Genomic DNA, 21003 nt, shown 5'->3' with positions numbered 1-21003 from the left:
CAAATGCCAAATATCACATTAGATTGTGTGTAGTCCAAAAAGGACTGTAAGTCATTTCAGCTTTACTAAAAGAACTAAAAATAGCACCAATGCTAATAAGGAAGCGATATCTCTTTATTGTTTAGATGAACCCGTGAAGCATTAAAAGAAAAAAATCGTTTCTATTTTTAATGACGCTCTGGTTCCTATCCACACACCCTGGAACATTTTGCCCCATTTTCTCTTTCTTTTACCATCTTATTTTTCTAAACTAAAAAGCAAAGACATATTGAACAATTAAACCAAACACACAAGGCCACATAAATTTGTCCAATTTAAATTATTTCAGTTGAGACCTTTAAGAAATAGTTTAATGCTCAAGTCACTGTTCTAGTTTTAGATAGCTACAGCATTCTCAATTAGCAGTTGGGTTCTACAAAGTACCTACAGTGCTGGGGGCCCCCAAAATTAATTTTGCTTTTAAATGTATCTATTACTATTTTCAATTTGTAAATATATTTCACATGTCTGATAACTGTCTCCTGCATCTCTAGTGAGTCTGCATCCTCTTACATCTATGAGGTCCACTCTACACAAACGCCTAGCAATTGCTCTTCTACTTTGGATCAAAAAGTAGATCTATCATGTTTAAAAATTGCTGTTTAAAGAATTCACCTCAGGCTAGAAAGAGTAACTGGAAGATGGTTCAACTATTTCAGAAAATGTGACTAGTAACGCAGGTACTTACATTGTGAATGTATGGAATGAAAGAGAAGGTTTCTAAATGTTCCCACACTGTCCTATGTGGGCAGCTAAGCCTCCTCTGACCAGCAGCTAAGCCTCCTCTCACCACCAGAGGTGAGAAGGCCCAGTGCAGGGTGAGTGACACTGACAATGTGAGTCGGCTTATGAGGGTTTGTTAGTCACTGTGGAGATCTTGTAAAGTGTGCTCAACTCAACAAGAAATCTTTGGGCAGAATCAATCAAATGAAAGAAAAAAGTACCCATTTTGGACCCGGTAATCAATTTCTTATTTAGAATGCTAGCATTACAGCCACAAATGGGGCCTGAATGTCATTGAAAATGATTACTCCCCATTCAAGATCTTTTGGTTTGGGGGAAAAGAAGCTGAAAAACAAGAACGGGCACAGCGTACAAGAGTGGCTTATTTTCAAAGCCTAGCACCGGCTGCTCACAAGGAAAGGATTAACGGTAAGATTGAAAAGTAGCTCGCTCATCTGAGAGAAGAAAATATATGCTAAAACATTATTTCTTTTAAAAAATATCAGTAAGTGATGCATACAACCTCTGAGACCCCAAGGGTCCACGGCTTACCTTCCACCTGTCAATACCACCAACAAGATATTAACTGTTTGTAACTTTATAAGGATCTCTCACGGGACAGCTGGCATGAAATGCCAAGTTTTAGGAGTTGGGCGTAGTTCTGATGACAATTAAGAAATAATCTGGATTATTGTGAGATTGTGAGAGTCTGTATTCACATGAAATGTAAGTCACAGTTCAACTACTGGCTGAATGATTTTAAACACACACACACACACACACACACACACACACACACACACAATCCAAACTTGTGGTGGAGCTAATCAGGTCTTTTTTTACTGATTAGATATGTGACACTCGCCTGCTTTAATTTTCTCTTTACTTAAAGAGACTCCCTCTTTCAACATCAGGAAAATAATAGCCAAGTAGAGAACAAGAGAAAGAACCTAACCATTCCAAAGATTAGTTTTCATTGTGGCAAAAACCCACTGAAGCCCAAACAGGGGACCACTGCCAAGAAGGGGTACAAAGAGGGAGGAAGAAGAAGAAAGCCAGAGTAGACCTGGCCAAGTTGGCCTCCACACATAGGGGCCCACACAGTGCCAACGAAAAGGCTAAATCCAATCACAGAGCCATCTAGATTTCATTTGTAACCATTCTCCTATCTCTCTCTCCTCCCTCAGGTTACAGCCCTTGCCTTAGGTCTTTATTATTTCCTACCAGGGGCACTGCAATAATCTCCTTTGCTATCAGATTAATCTTCCCACGTGTCCACGTCTAGCATGTCACTCCACTGCTTTACTATTGCTCACGGCATCCCCACGACTGCGGCACAAAGCCCTGGCACTGGGTGCTCCCTGAGGGCCATGGGCCAATCGGAAGTCTAGATCATATTCCCTGTGTGGTCAGTTAACAGATGTGCTTCCTTGGGCCAACTATTTCATTTTTCTGAGCCACAGTTTCCTCACTGGAAAAAAAAGAAAAGAAAAAGACTAATTGGATAATTAATGGAAGATAGCAGTGTGAACTGTAAATGCTGAACACAGACACAGTGTTTTTATTACCATGTCAGCACATTTTCTGCTGCCCATCTTCTGTGAGTCCGATTCACTAAGTATCCTTTAAACATATGCAGCCTTTTGGGCTCTCATTTCCCTACAGGCCTGTGCTCTGCTCCAACCTCTCCCTCTCCTGCTCCCTGGAAAACACAACAGTCACTATTGCCACTGCTTCCTCTGACCCCAAAGTGAGCAGTCACAGCTCTTCCTTATGGAATGCCTAGGGGTATTTTCTCGGGGCTCCCCACTGTGCTCCCAGCAGCCCTGTGATCATCTCCCCCTTCCAGATGGGAAGATTAAGACAGAACAAGTGAGACTCTGAGATGCTTGGTGCTTCTTCAGAGGCCCCAGAGCAAGGGAGCCCCACGGCTGGCCAGTGCAGGCCGCACAGGAGGCTGGGGGGCGGTGATGGCCTGTGTTCATTCACTGCATTCCCGTTACATGTACGCATGAGAGAGACCAGACTTTCTTCAATAAGGGGGCAGGAACATATGTATCAGTTATATACGGCAGGTCCTCGAATAACATCATTTCCTTATAACATTGATAAGAAAAAAATTGATTCCTGGCCAGGGCCACTGCCTGTGGAGTTTGCACATTCTCCCCACGGCTATGTAGGTTTTCTCCAAGGACTCAGGTTCCTCCCATCCCAAAGATGTGCACGTGAGGTGAATGGCGTGGTCGCAAGACCAAGTCCTGTGCTTCAGCGAGACCCTAGATGCTGACCCGTGGTGCCTGCACTGAGTGGACAGTCTAGTGGGCTGCAGTGTGGCTGCCACTGAATTAACTGTCCTGGTGCCCTGAAGGCAGGGCTGAAACTAATCAACATGAAGGGGGGCGGGGTGAAGGGGATCAATTGGCGGGCCAGGGGGAGGGGAAGGGAGGAGAACATCTCTGATACTTTCAACAATTAAGATAAATTTTTAAAAAATGTGGAAGACGGAATCAGGAGAAGAGAGTCAGAGAAGGAGATGTCACGATGGAGAGGTCAGGAGGATGCACTGTGAGAAGGATTCCCACTTTTTCTGGCTTTGAAGGAGGAGGAAGGGGCCATGAGCCAAGATTTATGGGCATCGCTAGAAACTAGAAAAGTAAAGGAAATGGATTCTTCCCTAGAGCATCCAGAAGTGAACATAGTTCTGATTTTTGTCCCATGAGACCATGTTGAGTTCTAACCTACAAAACTGTGAGATAAATAAATAAATGTTTGTTGTTTTAACAACAACAAAGAGCCTGATATAAATAAGGGTAGGCAAACTTTTTCTCCAAAGGGACAGTCAATAAATTATTTAGGCTTTGCTGGACATATGCAATCTGAGACAGTTTTCTTCTGCTACTTAAACAGCCCTTAAAAAGTGAAATGACATTCTTGGCTTGAAGGCGCTCTGAAAGCAGGCCACGGACCAGATGCGGCCTACAGGGGATGGTCTCAATCTCGGATCTCGAGCTCTGGTACAGACATTTGAAACCAAAGAAAAAATAATATTTCATGACACCTGAAAATTACCTGAAATTCAAAATGGGAACCATAAATGAAGTTCCATTGGGACGCAGCCACGTTTGTTTGTTTACCTACTTCTGTGGCTACGTTGGCTGAGGAGCTGTGACAGCAGCTGGCCCACAAAGCCTGAAGTATTTCCCATCTGACCCTTTAGAGAAAAGGTCTGCCAATCTGCGGTCTGGAGGTTCCATGAGAGAGATTGTTCCGTTCAAATGGCCAGACCCCCTGCAGTCCCGGGAGGACACTGTGGGGCTGGCTGCCCGGTGCCATGCTGAGAGCGCAGCCTCTTCACCAGCCACCGTGGAAGGAGGTCATCCCTCAACAGATTTCAGAGCTTAGTGCTGCCCCCAAAACAGGGGAAGAACGGCCATTTTTACCGGCCAAAGGAGTGTTCTGATGAAATGGGCTAGACCAGCTGCTTTCAAATTTGTCTTTCACCAACATACTGAATACTCACTATGGAAGTTTAGTTGATTTAAACTCACTACGACAATTGAGATCCTTGGAGAAGCCTGGTATATTATAAAACAAATGTCCAGGCAGCAGATATATGATCAATAGGTGATTGTTGCTGTTGTTATTATTGAGTTATTGCTGTAATTAGACACAGTGTGAGGCCCTTCAAATTCATGACACAACCCAAGTCTTTTTTCCCCCCTCAGCTTTATTAAGATATAATTGATGTGACTTAATTCTTAAAACAATTTTGCAAGTCAAGTAGCCAGCATTATGGGTGAGGAAACAGGCTCAGTAGGAATAAATGATTTCCCAAAGGTAAGGAAATAAGCCAGTCAGAGTAAGACAAGGCTCACATGACCTCACTTATATGTGGAATCTAATAAACAAAAGAAACTGATGAACAAAACAGATCCAGAAATATGGAAGAATGGAACAGACTGATGAATCTGAGAGGGAAGGGAGGAGGGGGAGAGATTAACCAGTGAACTTATATGCACATATGCATAACCCATGGACACAGACAATAGTGTGGTGAAGGCCTGGCATTGGTGGGAGCAGGATGGAGGGGGTCAATGGGGGATAAAAGAGGGGCATCTGTAATCCTTTCAACAATAAGGTAAGTTTAAAACAACAACAACAAACAAACAAATCAATACCCCCCCCCCCAAACCTTAAGTCATACCTTGGATTTGAGTCTAGATCTATTTGAATTGAATTAGGTCTGTCACATATTGGCACTTCATAAATTTGAAGACACGACCACATATTACTTACTCACTATGCCACATTCAAGTATTTGGCAGTCAAGGTTCAACTACATTAAGATATAAATAATATTTATTTTATGCCAGTCACGGTGCTCTGGTTTTTCACATTTGGTCTCTAACCTCTCCTAAGCATCAGTTTCCCCATCTGTATAATGGGCTTAGCAGTTTCAGAGCATTGGTGCTGAATTATATGAGTGCTGGGCACATAGGAAATCCTTAACAAGGAGGGCCTAGAATTAAAAATACTATGCTTTCTGTTGTGTAAGTGCTTATGTTTAGGTTTTTGTGTTAAAATGAGGAGTGTACTAGGCCAGATCCATATGAGCAATGACAAAAGGTAAGTGTTGGGACAATGAAGCCATTGGGTCTAGATATCTTGGGGAGTCCTTCCACAGAGGGGTATCAGCACAGTACTTATTTGGAATAGAAGTCTGGGGTGCTTGCTTTGATGTAACTGGATTATCTTGCCAAATTTTTTTTTGAGAGGACATTTATTAAAGTTGGAGACAGTGAAACAAGAAAGGGCGTAGGACAGAACGAGCAATAGGAGAGAGACTAGGCAGAGCAATGAGCCCAGCTGGCTGCTTTGGCTAAGAAGTCAGAGAAAAGGGGGCCTTAGGGACAGGCTCAGGGGGTTAGCCCAGGACGAGCTGCTGCTGCCCACTGCTGCCCAGGTTGCAAGTCTCCTGGGGTCCCTTAGAGTTGAGGAGAGGCATGCCTGAGGGGGAAGGAGAGGGGAAAGGGGAATGGGTGGGCTCACTGCTGGGCAGGAGAGCATGCTCTGATCTATTTTTTTTTAAACAGGAGAAAAATCAAAGTTTAATACATGCTCATGGGGAATTCACGTCGGAATCACAATTCCATGAAAATTCCAAAATATATTGTCTATTTTTAAAAGAGCATTCAATGAAAAAAAATCAAGACTAGCTTTCTTCAGTGAAATTGGGGAATTTGGACTCAGTTTGAGAGCAACTTCTAAAAATGCATTAAACAAAGAAAGCTGGGACAGATATTATTTAACAACAACCTACTTAACAGGAACGCCCATGGGCTTTCTCTTCTCTTCTCTTCCCCAGCCAAACCTGCCCTGGACCCAGCACCCTCCTTTAGTTCCCATCACCTTTGTTATTAAAACAACACTTCTTTATAACACCCAACATACCTGCTTCCCAGAGCTAGGATTACACGGAAGGTGGGACATTCTCAAACTTTTTTTTTTTTTGGTACATATTGCTGGAACATGCCCTAATTTTGCATTATATCAACCAGATCCTGTGTCCCCTTACTGAATGGCCTACTCATTGAGTTGCCTAAGCTAGTGTGACTAAGCTACTTCTCAAGTGTCTGGTTCCCATGGAGACAGAACAGCTATCACATTGTCAGGCATTCATTTCTTTCTAGGCCTGGAGAGTAAGGCCCAGCCTTCCATGCTCCCCTTGACAATGCGCAGGCACAAAGCACACCACGGAACATGCGCTCCAAGAAAGAAGGCTGCCTTTAAGACCTGAACTGCTTTAAGACCTCTCTCCTCAGCCTCAGGGGAGATTATCCACACATAGTCAAAGACATCTAAAAATCCAAAGCAGATCTGTCATGTACTCTCTTGAAGACTTTGAATGGCATCCTATGGCATGTACAATGAGATCAACTCTCCTGACCATGGCTGGACGGCCCTCTGTCCTGGCCCTTCCTCTTTCTTGACTGGGATGTTCTGATCATCTTGGTTATTATTTATGTCAGGAAGAATCCTTGTTGGACCACATTTTTACAAGGCATGATGATCAGATCTGAGAGCAAATTCTGCTCGACTCTCAAGTTCTCCTATGAAGAGAACATGAAGCAAGCATTCTCCATTGCTTCAGGCTACAATTCAATTAGCAATGGTGTTTTCAAAACCCATCTGGACCAGGACACAATGGCTGACCTTGAGCATCCAGCACGAAGAAGGTGTGCAATAAACATTTAGTGAGCAATCAAGCTAAGAGCATCTCAGAAGCTTGTGATCCCGAGCTGGGCACTATTGACTCATCTCCAGCCCTGACTACAGCCTCATTCCTGGGCTCAGGATGTCTCACAGACATCTCAAACTTGTCCAACACCAAACTTTCCATTTCTCTTCCAAATTAGTTCTTCCCCATCTCAACACTCTCATATGGCTATTCTCCCAGTTGCTCAGAACAACAACAAAAAAACTGATGATGATCTTTTCATTCCTCTCTATTACTTGAGGCCCGGTGCATGAAAATCCTGCAGGGGAGTGGGGAAAAAGGGGGGTCTCTTAGCCTGACATGCACCCTCTCATAGTCTGGGACCCCTCAGGGGATGTCCGACTGCCACTGCTGTGCTCACCAGCTATAAGCCTGGCTTCTGGCTGAGCAGTGCTCCCCCTGTGGGAGCACACTGACCACCAAGGGGCAGTTCCTGCGTTGAGCATCTGTCCTGGTGGTCATTGCATATCATAGCAACCGGTCATTCTGCCATTTGGTCAATTTGCATATTAGTCTTTTATTATATAGGCTAGGATTGCCCACCAGCCCAATCCAAATCATTTCCAAATCCAAATTTCCCACCAGCACTAGAATCTAGAATCCAATCGGCTCTCTCCATTTCTACTGCTAATTAATCAGATCACTGCTAAAACCTCCCCTGCTCTTCCATTCCTCTGCCCCTACCTTCGATTATCCACACACAGTCAAAGACATCTAAAAATCCAAAGCAGATCTGTCATGTACTCTCTTGAAGACTTTGAATGGCATCCTATGGCATGTACAATGAGATCAACTCTCCTTACCATGGCTGGACGGTCCTCTGTCCTGGCCCTCCTCTTTCTTGACTCTGTATCATCATCACAAAGCTGACAACACTACCCTTTGTCCCTCAAGCATCAAGCCCTTTTCTGTGTATGCACTTGCTGTTTCCTTTGTTTAGAACATTCTCTCTTTTTTTTAAAGAATACTCTTTCTCTTGATGGTTACATGACCTACTGGCCTATTCAGATCTTTCTGACCTCAGGACGACCTTCCCTAACTAGGTTTCCAAATTTGCTTTCTCCCAGACCCCCATCAACTTATAAATAAGTAAGCTTACATTTAAATATATCAAATCACCCACACTTTGAAGAATATTCAATTTTTGTTTTGGGGAATTATATGTAAAACTTTTTATCACCTGCCCTAGTATGAGAAAAGTAAACAGACTAACAAACAAAATACTATTTGATGAAATCTCAAAATACTAATGATTGACACTTTTTAAGATATAACTCATGGTATTGTTGAGAATCTGAATGGAAAATTCTAGGTAGCCAGCAGTTTCTAGGTTAGGCGTGAATTCCATATGTAAATGAGTAATTTATGGTCAAAGACTGACATGAGGTCAATAGGTCACAGGATGCTCTAAGCTGAGTCCTTTCAATGGTCACAGAGAACTGATCAAGACAACTCTGTTTGCATCAATTTGGCCCTTAGTGAGAAAGTTTTTAAAGACTCAGTACTTTCTGGATTGTTTTCAAATTCTGGTTTTCTTCGTGCCTGCTCTTTCCAACACTTTTGTGTGAGTTCCAAGAGCCACCTTTCTCCCATAGAAGTTAGTTATAGGACATTATAATGGTTTAGTTAAGATCTCCCAGATTCTTCCTACTGGCTACATGTATTCATCTTTAATCAATTTTTAAGTTGTTTTGTAAAAATAGGAATATCACTCTTTCTAGTAAATAAAAGTATAAGTAGAGCATTAATATAAATAATAATACAAAAAAACAACACAGCTAATAATTGTTGAATCCTTATTGTGCTAGGCACATAATAGATTTTCTGAGAATGACTGATTCTATGGTTTTATTTTCATAATCTGAGTTTTTGTTAATTGTTGTCTTCTCTTAGAAATTTAACAATAAGATGGGACATACTGTGTTTTACAGATACCTTATTTCTGGACAGAAATTCAAATGGTGGATTATTCCTACTCTTACAAATGCGCATTTTTCAGCCATGTTTTTATTAGGCATATCTTTAGGGTTAGGAGAAGGAAAGCTGCACTGTGAAGTTCAATTGATAATTCCCTACTTTCACCTCCACACTACACCTACAGAGCAAGCACTCAATTATACTTATGGAAACAATGAATACCTGGGTAGAATCTGTAATGACAGCATGCACATTTTATGGGTATCAACTGTGATAAACAGTTTCATTTTTAAGGTTCCAAACCAATAGTTTATGAATCTAAGCTTTATAATATTATTTCTTTAAAGATTAAAAAATTAAAATATCATATTTACAGAATAATTTCAGAATTATTTATAGCCACTTTAAATAGCATGATTATTGTGTGGAAAGGTTTATGAATCCATCAAGCAATATATCAAAAAATGACCAAGGTTTTAGAAAACCCAAATGCAGAACGTTGAAACTGAAGGTCTATTCACGAGGTGGTCTATAACATTATTTTTTACTTACAACACCAAGATAAGTGTTATAACAACTCAAACATAAAAGTATTGGTTCTATTGTCATTCAGAGGCCCAATGTTACATACCATTCCTATAAATTTAGTCTCATGGCAAAGGGACTTGTAGAGACATTCATAACAGGTGCTTTGAAAATAAAATACAAATACTGCTAATCACTGAAGACATCAGCAAGTGAATATTTGCTCCATTGAATATGTTGTGAATAAAAAAAAAAAATAGAAGGGCATGGCAAATAAAAAAATACAACCCTAAAAATCTTTCTATGTCATCTAAACATTCTAATATATCATCTTAGCATAGCATTCAATTACTTTTATTCATTGGGGTCTGAAGTAAGAATGAATTAAATTGCATAAAGTTTATCTCATTTTTAAGAATCAAAAAATATCTCCTTTTTTTCATTTACGTGTTTTTACCAACCCATCAAGTTATTTTCTTTTTTAGATTTTTGATTTATCATTTAAAGTTTAACCACATTCCCATTTGGACAAAAAATCAATTCTAGGCCTTGTTATTCTAAAGAAAAAATAAAACCTCCTGGTACTCACCCTCCCATATCTGTTTGCGTAGGACCCAGTAAGCAAGGAATGGAAAACGATGATTGTCTCGTCCAAGTCCCAGATGAACACCCTCTACAAAGGAAGAACCAAATCGGTGTGTCTTTCTTTTGCTTAAGAAACCTTGTTATTCATAACTTCAACATGAGCAATTGTTTTGAAATGGGAGACAAACGAAAAATCTGATTTACTATTTTTTTAAAAAATTCAACTATTCAAAGTATGTCTCCCAACTTTTCTTCTGCTGTAACCTCAGATGACATACAAGAGGATAATTCTATTAGCAACATCAACATAAATACAGGAGAGACATAATAACATATGGCCTTCCTACTTCTGAAACAGGTTCTCAGTCTCAGCTCTGAAGAAATTAAAAACTGAGCTAAAACTAGTCTGTTTATAACTTCTGAGACAGAGAGGGACAATAAATTAAAAAATCATTCAATTTATCTTGTCCTTATTTCTACTCTCTGTTCATTAGGAAGTGTTAAAGGAGCTAATCTTATGCTTTATTTCTATCAAGCAAAGTATTAAAAAATTGCACACAAAAAAACTAAAACTTTCCATCATCTATTCACTTTATGTTACCGATTGGGCTGTTATCAATTGGTCAGGTTATATATTTGATTTTCTGATGTTTCCAGATAGTTAATAACTTAAGCAGACACATCACACTGCTCTTGACACACTCTCGGGGTATGTGGAATTGGATTTGAAGAACTCATTTCAGAGAAGGTCTTTGAGATACCACAAAAGGCCTCATGCCTGCTTTTCTTCTTTCCATTCCCACTTACACCAGTACATATTCATTTAGGTCCTGCTGAAAATTTTCAGCTTTTTGGTCAAAATAATCACGTTTCCCAAATCAGGTTCCAATTTGGAAAAACAAAAGAACAAAACAAAAACCAAACCCAGAAACTTAATTGCAATGGATTCAGGCTATGAAGCCTACTGACCCTGGAAGGTTTTGTTTAATCCCTCCTGCTTTTGAACTCCACCAGCACACACCTCTTAAGAGGATGACCACTTCAGTTTAGAACATTGTAGGTTTTCCTTTCTTAACATACATAAGTATGTCTTTAATTACCTCATTGAAATGACAGTGATATAGAGCACTATAAGATAATTTTGTTCAAGCAGAATTATGTAATTTACTGTATTCCCTTAGAGAGAAATAAGCAGATACTTTACCATATAGTTAAATGGGAGAGAGAACAGAAATAATTGTTTTCCCTAGAATTCATGCAGAAGAGAGAAAATAATGCTTTCCTTATAGTTACTACGGAAAAGAAAGCAGTAACAAAAGCATTTGGACACGTTGGTCTCTGCTGTAACAATGCAGGTCTTCAGAACCATCCTTCAGCTCTAAGATGCCGTGTTATAGCTCAGGTGTTGGCAATGACTTACCTCAAGATCAGAATCCGGGGGAGGTGAAGGATTATTGTTTCTTCGGCCTCGTCCACGTGATTTCCCATCAGAACCTCGACGTAATCGCTCAGAGTCCGAATCTTTAATGGGTGTTGACGGGCTGTGGATGGTACTGTATTCTGTAGACAGACAGGAAGAACTTTATCTCCTGGTTCTAGCGCCTCGATTAACCTTGTTTCAATTCATGGGGAAGTTTGAAGAGTCGAACAAATTCTGCATTACCTTTTCTTAGCATTGGCAAATAATCTGAGATATCTGATGCCAAGACTTGTTTTGAAAACACATATGATCAGAAATGACTACAATTTAATTGAAGACAGCAGGTCATACTCAGTTGCCTAAATTTTCTTCGTGGTTCTCTATGATTAGACAGTGCTCCCCTACACCCCCCAAGCCTCACCCCCAGTTCCACTCTTGTTTCTCTCATTCCACGGATAGTGCCTGGCCACACTGAGGGACTCACACATGAGCCGAACCAGCGCCTACAAAAAGGCTACCGGTCCATGGAAAGAAATGAAAGAGAAAAATCAGCTCTGGGGCCGGGGAAACCATCGCCAGGCAGAGTTTTGGTTTTTGGAAAATTTAAAAAATTTTCTCCCTTGTTTTATGTGAGAACAAGGGAGCGGCAAGATAAGGAGAATAGAGATACATGGGCAATACCCGCACTCTGTACGGCATTCACCACAGGTTCTTCCTGTGTCTCAGTCTCTCTGAACCAAAAATCCCAAGCCAGGCACCACATTAAAATTACTCATCTGGGTAACTTAGAGAAACCACCGAAATAATCATATAGAAACCACAGCATTAAGAACAACCCCCAGGCAGCTCAGAGAAATGGCTGGGCAGTGGTTGTGGCATTGAGAGGAAACTCTTATCCTGTTACCAGAATGAACAAACCATTTACTCTCATCCCTTAGGTACATTTTTTCCCTTAGTCCATCCAGTTCACACATCAGACAATTTCCAACTCCCCGAATTCCAGATGTGCCTGTGTGCTGACTCTCCCCAAAATCTTGGTCAGATTTCTCTACAGATATGGTTTGGAATCTCAAAATCTAATATGAGGAATGATTATTCTTACTGAGACATTGTTGAGGTTACATTTCACCAACTAGAAAACTATGGAGAACAGTTGAAGGTTTTTATTATTGTACTGTCAGCCCCGACTCTGTCAAACCACATGGTCTCAGTATTACCGCCATGTTTAAGCCTTGGGAGTCAGGGAAGATAGGAATGGACTTTGACAGAGTCAAGTCCATTTCTAAGTCACATGAAATAGCCCTATTTCTCCTGTTTAATTTGAAACTTAAATAGATTCCTGTCACTTTTAGATGAGGCTTTTGCATGTTCCTCTGCCATTTCCTCATACAAACTAGTCATGTGATCCTCATACCCAGAAACCACTGTGATGACCTACAAGCCCATTAGTTAATTATGGGAAGAAAGTCTCATTCAATGCCACTCTCATTCAATGCCACTCAACAGGTCTGTTTATGTAGCTATTCGGGATGCATTTTGAGCTAACTTCTCTTGTAGATCTGTGAGAACACAGTGCTGGCTGGTCAAAGTTAAGTGTTCATGAAATCTACGTGAGGTCATTTTTCTTGTAGAGGCAGATAACTCTGGCATCCTCTCCTCAAGTTGTTGCCAACCAGGCATGTCTCTTCCATGTGTTATAGAGAATTAGGAGCTCCAAATGAATATGAATATATATATATATATATATATATATATATATATATATATATATATTAAGGAGTTCAGTGGATTCAAAGTTGTGCTTTGAAGAAAAAGTCTTGACCCTCCTTTTCTTTAAATATTCTACAATCTACATCTCTATGCAAACCCTAGATAGCCACCATTTTAGATAGAACACATGCCAATTTCTTAACTAGTGGCAAAACAGACCATTTACTTTGCAGTGGCACAGCTGGCATTGAATCTGCTCTGTGTTTTTAACTACTTGACTGCAAAGTCCTATCTTTAAAAAAAATATATTTTTACTGATTTTTTTTCTTAAGAGAGAGGAAGGAGGAGGGGAGGGAGAGAGAGAAACATGGATATGAGAGCAAAACATTGATCGGCTGCTTCCTGCATGCCCCCTACCAGGAATCAAGCCTGCAATCCAGGCATATGCCCTGACCAGAATCCAACCGGTGACTTCTAGGTGCATGGGATAACACACAACCAACTGAGCCACACCGGCTTTTGCATGTTCCTCTGCCATAGCTAACAAGATGGCAAATTTTCGGGCCTGCAAAGTCTATCTTGAACTGTGAGCTCTCCAGCTTTCGGAAGTTCATTTGGAGAAGAAGTTAAAGGATAGCAAGCAATGTATCTTATCACATATATCTTTGCCTAGGTTTTCTTAGCCCCGATTTCCTCCTATTATTGCCCATTTCTTTGTTTACTTCTGTACTTCTGTTTTAAAAAATTAATTAAATCTTTAAAAATATATTTCATTTCAATTTTTTTAGAAAAGAAAAAGCTATAAATTGATTGCTCACTTCTGTAACCTCTCTCCTCCCCCCCCCCCACACACACACAATAAATTCAATGAGCAAAGTATATAGGTAGGTTTTTAAATGATCTTATCTAAAGTTTTTCCAGGTGGAGAAAAAGCCCTAAAAGATGGACAATCTGACACCTTTAAATATTAAAACACACACAGTTTACAGGTGTTAGCTTCTCAGAAGGAAGATGAAATTTAAATGATGCAAGCTGGTTTAAAAAAATCTCTTCCTCTTTGTTCTATGCAGTGGAATTAAATGCATCTACTCTCCTAATCAGCTTTCCTGACTAATTTCTCCTTCCTCCTACTAGTGCAAAACAACTCAACAAAAAATTTAATCTTCTAATGCATTGACATCTCGTGTTTCGTTAAAATCCTCTCCAAATTGTTCAACTGTACCCCCACTGAGATAATGGATGTGAAAGTTCTCAGAAGAGCATGCATTTCATTTCACAAACATGGACTGAATGTTCATACTATTCTAGGCACTGCACTAGGTAGAAGCTTGAAGCATAATGATGTGTCAAAGAGATATTTTTCCTGCCACCTCGGAGATTTAAATTCAGAGGAAAGCACTGATTCAGGACAAAAATGAAAGATTACAGGACAATATGTCAGGGGTTATACATGGGAAAGGCAGGATGCTAGGAGATCACAGAGGAAGTCCACACAACTCAGATTTACAGGGTTGTAGAAGCTTCCTGAGGATGGAGAAAAAACTCACCAGTGAACAGGAAATAGAAATGTGCTCCAGGCATTAAAGAACTGAAACAAAAATCAAACTGACCTGAATCTATAGAGGAAGAGTAGAGGTAAGACCGGGGGACGGGCAAATAATTCAATAAGAGAGTGATGTGACCAAATTTCCATTGAGATAGAGGACTCCAGCTCCAACGTGGCCAGGGTACTGGAGGCAAGTGAAGACTGAAAAAGGGAGCCCCCAGCCCAGAGGAGAATTCAGTAATTCAGGTCAGAAGTACTGGTGGCCCAGAATCAGGTAGTGGGCACAGGGAGAGTTAATGTTATGCAGTGTCATTAGGAGGTGAAACCAGCTGGATAAGAAAGAAGGAGGAAGTCAAGCATGATGCTCAAGCCTACGGTTTGGCAACAGGGCAGATGATAATCCAAGGTATGAGATTTAGGAAGAAAGGATTATAGGGAAGAATGTAGGTGAGAATTCAGGCTCAGCTTTTGGACATAATGAACTTGAAGAGTCTGGGGCATTCATGTCCAAGAGACTGTTAGACTACCTTGTAGTTCAGGAAAGAAATGTGGGTTGGAAATTGATACCATACATAACTTAAGAAATGGGTGTAATTAAAGACATGCAGTATGTGTAGAAGAGATGAGCAGAGATAGATAGGTGGGGTGTGAGAAGGAAAACCAAGGTCAAGGTACAGCAGAGGGAAGAGTATGGAAAGAGAGTGATCAGTCACTTCAGATCAGCAGGCGCTAAATAAAAGGAAGATTGAATCCAAGAGTATTTTAGATTTAGAATCAAAGAGGCCTTTTGGTATATCTGGCCAAAGTATAGATTTGAGAATTATTTGGGAGATAGATTGGTGGGATAAAAATGAGATGGCAGAAGGTGGAAGAACAAGCAGGGGTTAAAACTTAAAATGTTACTGATGACCCTGTAGTGGCCAAATCCAATTGTTTTTAAAATTGATTTTAGAGGGAGGAAGGGAGAGAGAAACATCAAACCCACAACCTGGGCATGTGCCCTGACCAGGCTCCAATCAACAGCCACACTGGCCAGGGCTCCAATCATTACTTTTTAGTTAGTCCTCAATCATATTTGATCTCTCCGTGGCTATGCTGACCACTCGTTCCTTTAAACCACGTACACATACATCCCTTCCTTCTGCTTCTCATCTTGTCACTCACACTATTCCTTCTCACTCTCTTTGGACACCTCTTCCTCAAGCTTAAATATTAGTGTTCTCTATATTAGTGATACTCAAAGTGCTGATCTGGGACAAAATAAGAAGTTTGCATCTAGACATTAATTAATGCAAGGCTTCCTTCATTGAGGATCTTGCTAAGATTAAAAGGAAAAAGTCAGCTAAAGTAAACAGTGGGCTTAGTGATGCAGTTGATTATATTCTGAGGCAAATCCCTTGTGCTATCATGGACTAGTAAGAAACCAGTAGTGGACAGGCAGCCAGTGGCTGGACTACATTTTTAATAGTAGTGCGCCAGTTTTCTCTATCGTCCTCTTATCTCACTAAAAGCTCTCAGTGGTTGGTAGTATTTGTAAGAGGGATTTCACTGATAAGCTCCAGGTTGATGATTTTAAAGCTTTACTTCCTTATCTCCTGACCTGACCATCACACTGTTTGCTACGCCACTCTATGAAAATATTCCATGAACAGCACAACTGAACTTGTCCCAAACTGAATCCTCCTTCTCAATTAACAACCTTGATTAGTGGTACCAACATCTACCCAATGTTCCAAGCCCGAACAAATCAAGAGTAAATTCTGTGGTTTTCAGCTCTTAAATACTTTTGTTCTAATTCAGGCTCCCATCATCCCTTGCAACTGGCTGTTTCCAAGCTTGTCACTTAGAGCCTTTGAACAATTGTCTGTACCACCATGACCGAGAGCTTACAAACCCTTCAAAACTCCGAATATAGAACAGGAAGGACAGTAGGGACTCAACTGCCACTTTTCAAATCTTGATCTCACCACTTATGAGCAGTATCATTTGTGCAAGTGATTTACCTTCGCTATGACCAGTTACATTATCTATGAAATGGAAATAAATGAGATCAAATAAAACTAATAGATAGTAAAGGTACTTAGAACCATGCATGGCACTGACAACTCCATAATGTTAGCTGCCATGAGAAACAGAAAAGTCCCACTGAGTTGCTCCCTGAGCACCTTACCTCTAACTGCTCTCTCCCCTTTGTGGTCAGCACTTGGGACAAACACACCTAACATTCTCAGTCCGCTGCCAGGTGCCAGGCTATTTCACCTCTTTGCACATTCTGTTCCTGTTCTTAGAAAGCTCTTTCTCAACTCAACTGCCTCCCCCGATTTGTAAAATTCCTTTGGGAATCCCTAAAGATCAAGTTCAAGTACCTTCTCTGTGAATTCTCCATTTAAATCTTGGTTCCTCCTTTGTAATTATATGTATCTCTATTGTATGGTTAGACGGCTTTTGCAGATATTTATGTTCACAGTGGATAACATAGAATTTGATTGAGTTATTATGTCCATCATTCCTGCTCCTGGAGGGCAGAACTGGTGGCATTCATTTTGTATCAAAAGCCAAAGGAGATGTTTTTTTTTAAAAAAATCAATGATTGGAGGAATGAGTGTTTCTCAAGTTTAGCTCTCACTCTAGCAAATCTACGGAAGTGATCTAATTATTTGTACTAGCTAGTCAGAATATTTTCAAATGGAAAATAGCTGTGATTATTTTTAAACCTTACTAATGTTTATATATTAAACATAAATTAAAACTAATGTTTATATATTCAATCAGAAAATATTAAACTCTACACAAGATCATTAGAATTCTACATTTGTAAATGCTGCTAAATCATTCCATAAAGCCTTCAATATTACAAAGAAAAACAGAGACTGCAACTCAGAAGATTCCATCTAGTTCCTCTTGGCTTCTCTAGTTCCCCTGAGCTCACAAGTCTTACTTGAGCCTTGGGGAAGTTACCTCCATATTTTTTAGTCCTCAGTCTCTTAGTCTGTCAAATTGAGGACAGCCTCGTTACTTAGCTTTAAAGTTCTATCACCTATGGGTGTGTAGTATTTACCAATCCTCCTAGGTGTTAGTTTTGGACTCTCCCCTTTAAGTACTCATTGGCAGACTAATCTGTATAGAATACCTTGGACAACTCCAACCCTTAGAAACCATCAGAGTTCACTGTCTACTGTATATAATCCAAACTCCTTATCAGGTTTTATTTCTCATGCCTCCCTTAACATTGTCTACTTTCTTATACATATTGCCAAATAGTTTTCAAAAGGATATTAATTTAAACGGTGTCATTTTTACCATGGCCTTACCCACTTTGGTTGTCATTGTTTTAAAGAAGTCATTGCTACTTTATTAGGTGTCCAGTAGTATTGCATGCTTTTAATTTGGAGATATTAGAGATGCTTGTAAACATGTGCTTGGAAATCTTATTTTCTTCTATGCACCATCCAAATTCTTTGCCCAATTTTTAAATTCCTTTATTCATATATTTTCATTTCTTTTGCATATTTGCAGATATTTTTTCAAGCCTGATAGTTCCTCAAATTATGCTGATATTTCCTTAAAGTGTGCTTTCCTTCACAGAAGTTTTTGATTTTTATGTAGTCCTGCTGCACAGCATGAAGACCTGGTTGAAGATTTAGGGATAAGCTTCACATTTATTCTAAAGGTAGCAGGGAATTTCTGCTCTAACTTTACACTCTTGAGACTACATCTTCCAGGGGTAGATGTAAAGGAAGCAGGATACAGGGCTCCTGCAGGCTCCCTTCTCTGTGCTCTGAGAGGGCTCATTTCTCACTGAATTGAAAAACCCCTCACCACAAAACAGGATTAAATAAACTGACTCCTCTCAGAGAGGACCCTCTTGTCCTTGTATGACATTAGGTTGAGGCCAGGGCAGCTACCATCTCTGGCTGGATCCTGAGTCTACGCGAAGACAGTATCAATTACAAAAAGAAGTGCAGAGCTTTGGGGGAAATTCTTTTAAAGATTACCAGAATCTGTTAAACATGTTAATCAATAATTATATTCTATTTGCTGCTCTAGGGAACTCAGATAAAGAGAACAGGGTATATTACTTCCCTAAAAACAGACTTATCATGGGCGATCCAAGATGTAAAGTCCAGGGGACAATTATACAGGTGAGCATGAAGAAGATGCCAGACCGCAATCAACACCCAGGCACCCCCAAACTTCAAGACTCTTAAAATCAACAAAAGTGTATGCAACAGTCATCTCAAAAGGTGGCCTATCAAGTCTAAATCAGGAAGACTAAGAAAAAGCAAGCGGAGAGCCTAGTTCTGATTCAATGACAAGGATGTCATGGATCCCTCGGTATTCCCAAGGAAATAGATGCATCAAGCTTGATGCGACTGGCCAAGAGAACGCTATACACCCCTGGGGTATATTACTGTTTATAATTTTCGAAATTTGTTTGTTTGTTTTTAAGGGGAAAAAACTGATCTGTAAAGCTAAGTTAATTACTTTAAGGTAAATAAGTGAGATTGCATCTTACTCAAGGGATAGGTTGTATAATCAATACACATGGTAAAAACCACATGTAATCACAATTACCCCCAAATTCTTTCAGTCAGCTGCACTGTGAGAGGCAAAGGCAGTGAAACCAACCTGTAGGACAACAGGGTCACAGGCCATGGTGACGCATGGGGCCAATTTGCACACACTATTTAATTTAATTTTTTATTTTTGGTCTGTACACTCTAATGCAGTTCTCAGCAATTTTTTTTTTAATGCAAAGAGTCAGATGGCAAATATCTTAGGCTTTGTTGGCCATATGATAACTCCTGTTATAGCTCCAAAAAAACCACAGACAATGTGTCATTGAAGGAGCATGGTTGTGTTTCAATATAACTTTATTTACAAAACAGATCTGTCTGATGAGAACATATAATTGTATTCATTAAAGTAACTGTATTTTGTGCAACTCTGTGGTGGCTATGAGGTTCAAGTATGTGACTGTCACCTGACTTCTCTGGGTGATACCACTTCTTCAAAAACGGTTGTAAGCATTAAGTGTTAAAACTGTGTGGGAAAGATAGTAAGTGAAACATGTGCTGAACTAAGTAGAGAACAAGGTGCAAAACAAAGTACTATTATTTTGGAGTTGCTAATAAGTAGAAAAGGAATTTACCATGTACCTTTTAGAAGGCCCTGTCCTGCTGGCCAGGGAGCTGAGCCATCATGAAATCAAAATGCATTTACCTTGAACATGCCAACAAGGCAAGAAAAGGAAGGGTAAGATTTTGCTTTTCTCCTGAACACAGTAACTTGCCATGCAAGATAGATTCTCCTTGGGTGGATACGGGCACCTGACACATATGTTCTGGGCACAATTTTCTGTGTTCATCTCTAACAGAGCAGCTCAGGGCCGCCAGGAGTCACAAACATCACAGGAGACAGCCTGCCACCCTGTAAGACCAAGTCCACCTCCAGCCCCGGGCAAGCAACCTGGCTTCCCATTCACTGAGGAAATGGAAGCTCCTACTCTATACTCTCAGTGCCAGATACCCCCTACCAGGATTTCTTTCACTCTGCCCTCTTTCCCTTATATTATGATGGATGAATTATCTGTGCTCCTAAGGCCAACTTCTCATCTGAGCACAAAATCACGGGTCCCTGTCCCCTACACCAGCCAGCATTTCCTTTCTTCTGGATCACCCTATGCCTACAGAGGGTAGATCTAGTTCTGCCTAAAATATACCCCCAACTGTCTCTGTTTCTGCTCCACTTCTCAAATTACCTTGTAGAAAAAAAAACTAGAAGAACTGTGAATATTTGCTGCCCTATACTTCCCTTCCTCTCATTCTCTTTTAGAACCCCACTTCCAGTTATGTTATTTTCTCCAAAACACCAACGCTCCACCTTTGTCAAGGTCGTCAGTGATTTGCTGTCAAATCCAATGGTCCCAGCCTCAATTTCCATTTTTCTCAAACTTTCACCCAGCGTTGCACACAGCCCATCACCCCTTCCTTCTGCAACACCGGCTCCCCCGGCCTCCGGTAGGCCTCCTCCTCAATGCAAGGTCCCGGGCTTGGTGGCTCTCACTCCTGCAGTGACACGTGCTGGCCTGGTCATCTCATCCAGGCACAGAAGCTTTAAATGCCATGTGTGATGCCTCACAAATTGAGGTCCTACACCATCCTATGGACATCAGATTCATCCAGCAACTAACTCGCCATCTCGCCCTGGGGCTTCCAACAGGGATCTCAACCTTCACATGTGCTAAACAGAATCCTGCTT

The 21003-nt window shown here is 40.6% G+C and overlaps 1 protein-coding gene across 1 annotated transcript in view; it reads right to left on the bottom strand.

Moving 5' to 3' along the window:
* Nucleotides 1-21003, bottom strand: part of EYA1 (EYA transcriptional coactivator and phosphatase 1) — a 274836-nt gene that overhangs the window by 54377 nt on the left and 199456 nt on the right. Inside the window, exons 10-11 of the mRNA XM_006086365.3 lie at nt 11487-11626; nt 10071-10154 (exon numbers count right to left, since the gene is read on the bottom strand). Of these exons, the coding sequence (XP_006086427.1) occupies nt 10071-10154; nt 11487-11626 (224 nt within the window). The remainder of the gene's footprint in view (nt 1-10070; nt 10155-11486; nt 11627-21003) is intronic.

Source organism: Myotis lucifugus, unplaced genomic scaffold (genome assembly GCF_000147115.1).
Source record: "Myotis lucifugus unplaced genomic scaffold, Myoluc2.0 scaffold_27, whole genome shotgun sequence".
NCBI classification, from domain to species: Eukaryota; Metazoa; Chordata; class Mammalia; order Chiroptera; family Vespertilionidae; genus Myotis; species Myotis lucifugus.
The sequence above is the reverse complement of the archived record's forward strand: the minus strand, read 5'-3'. Positions and strand labels throughout refer to the sequence as shown.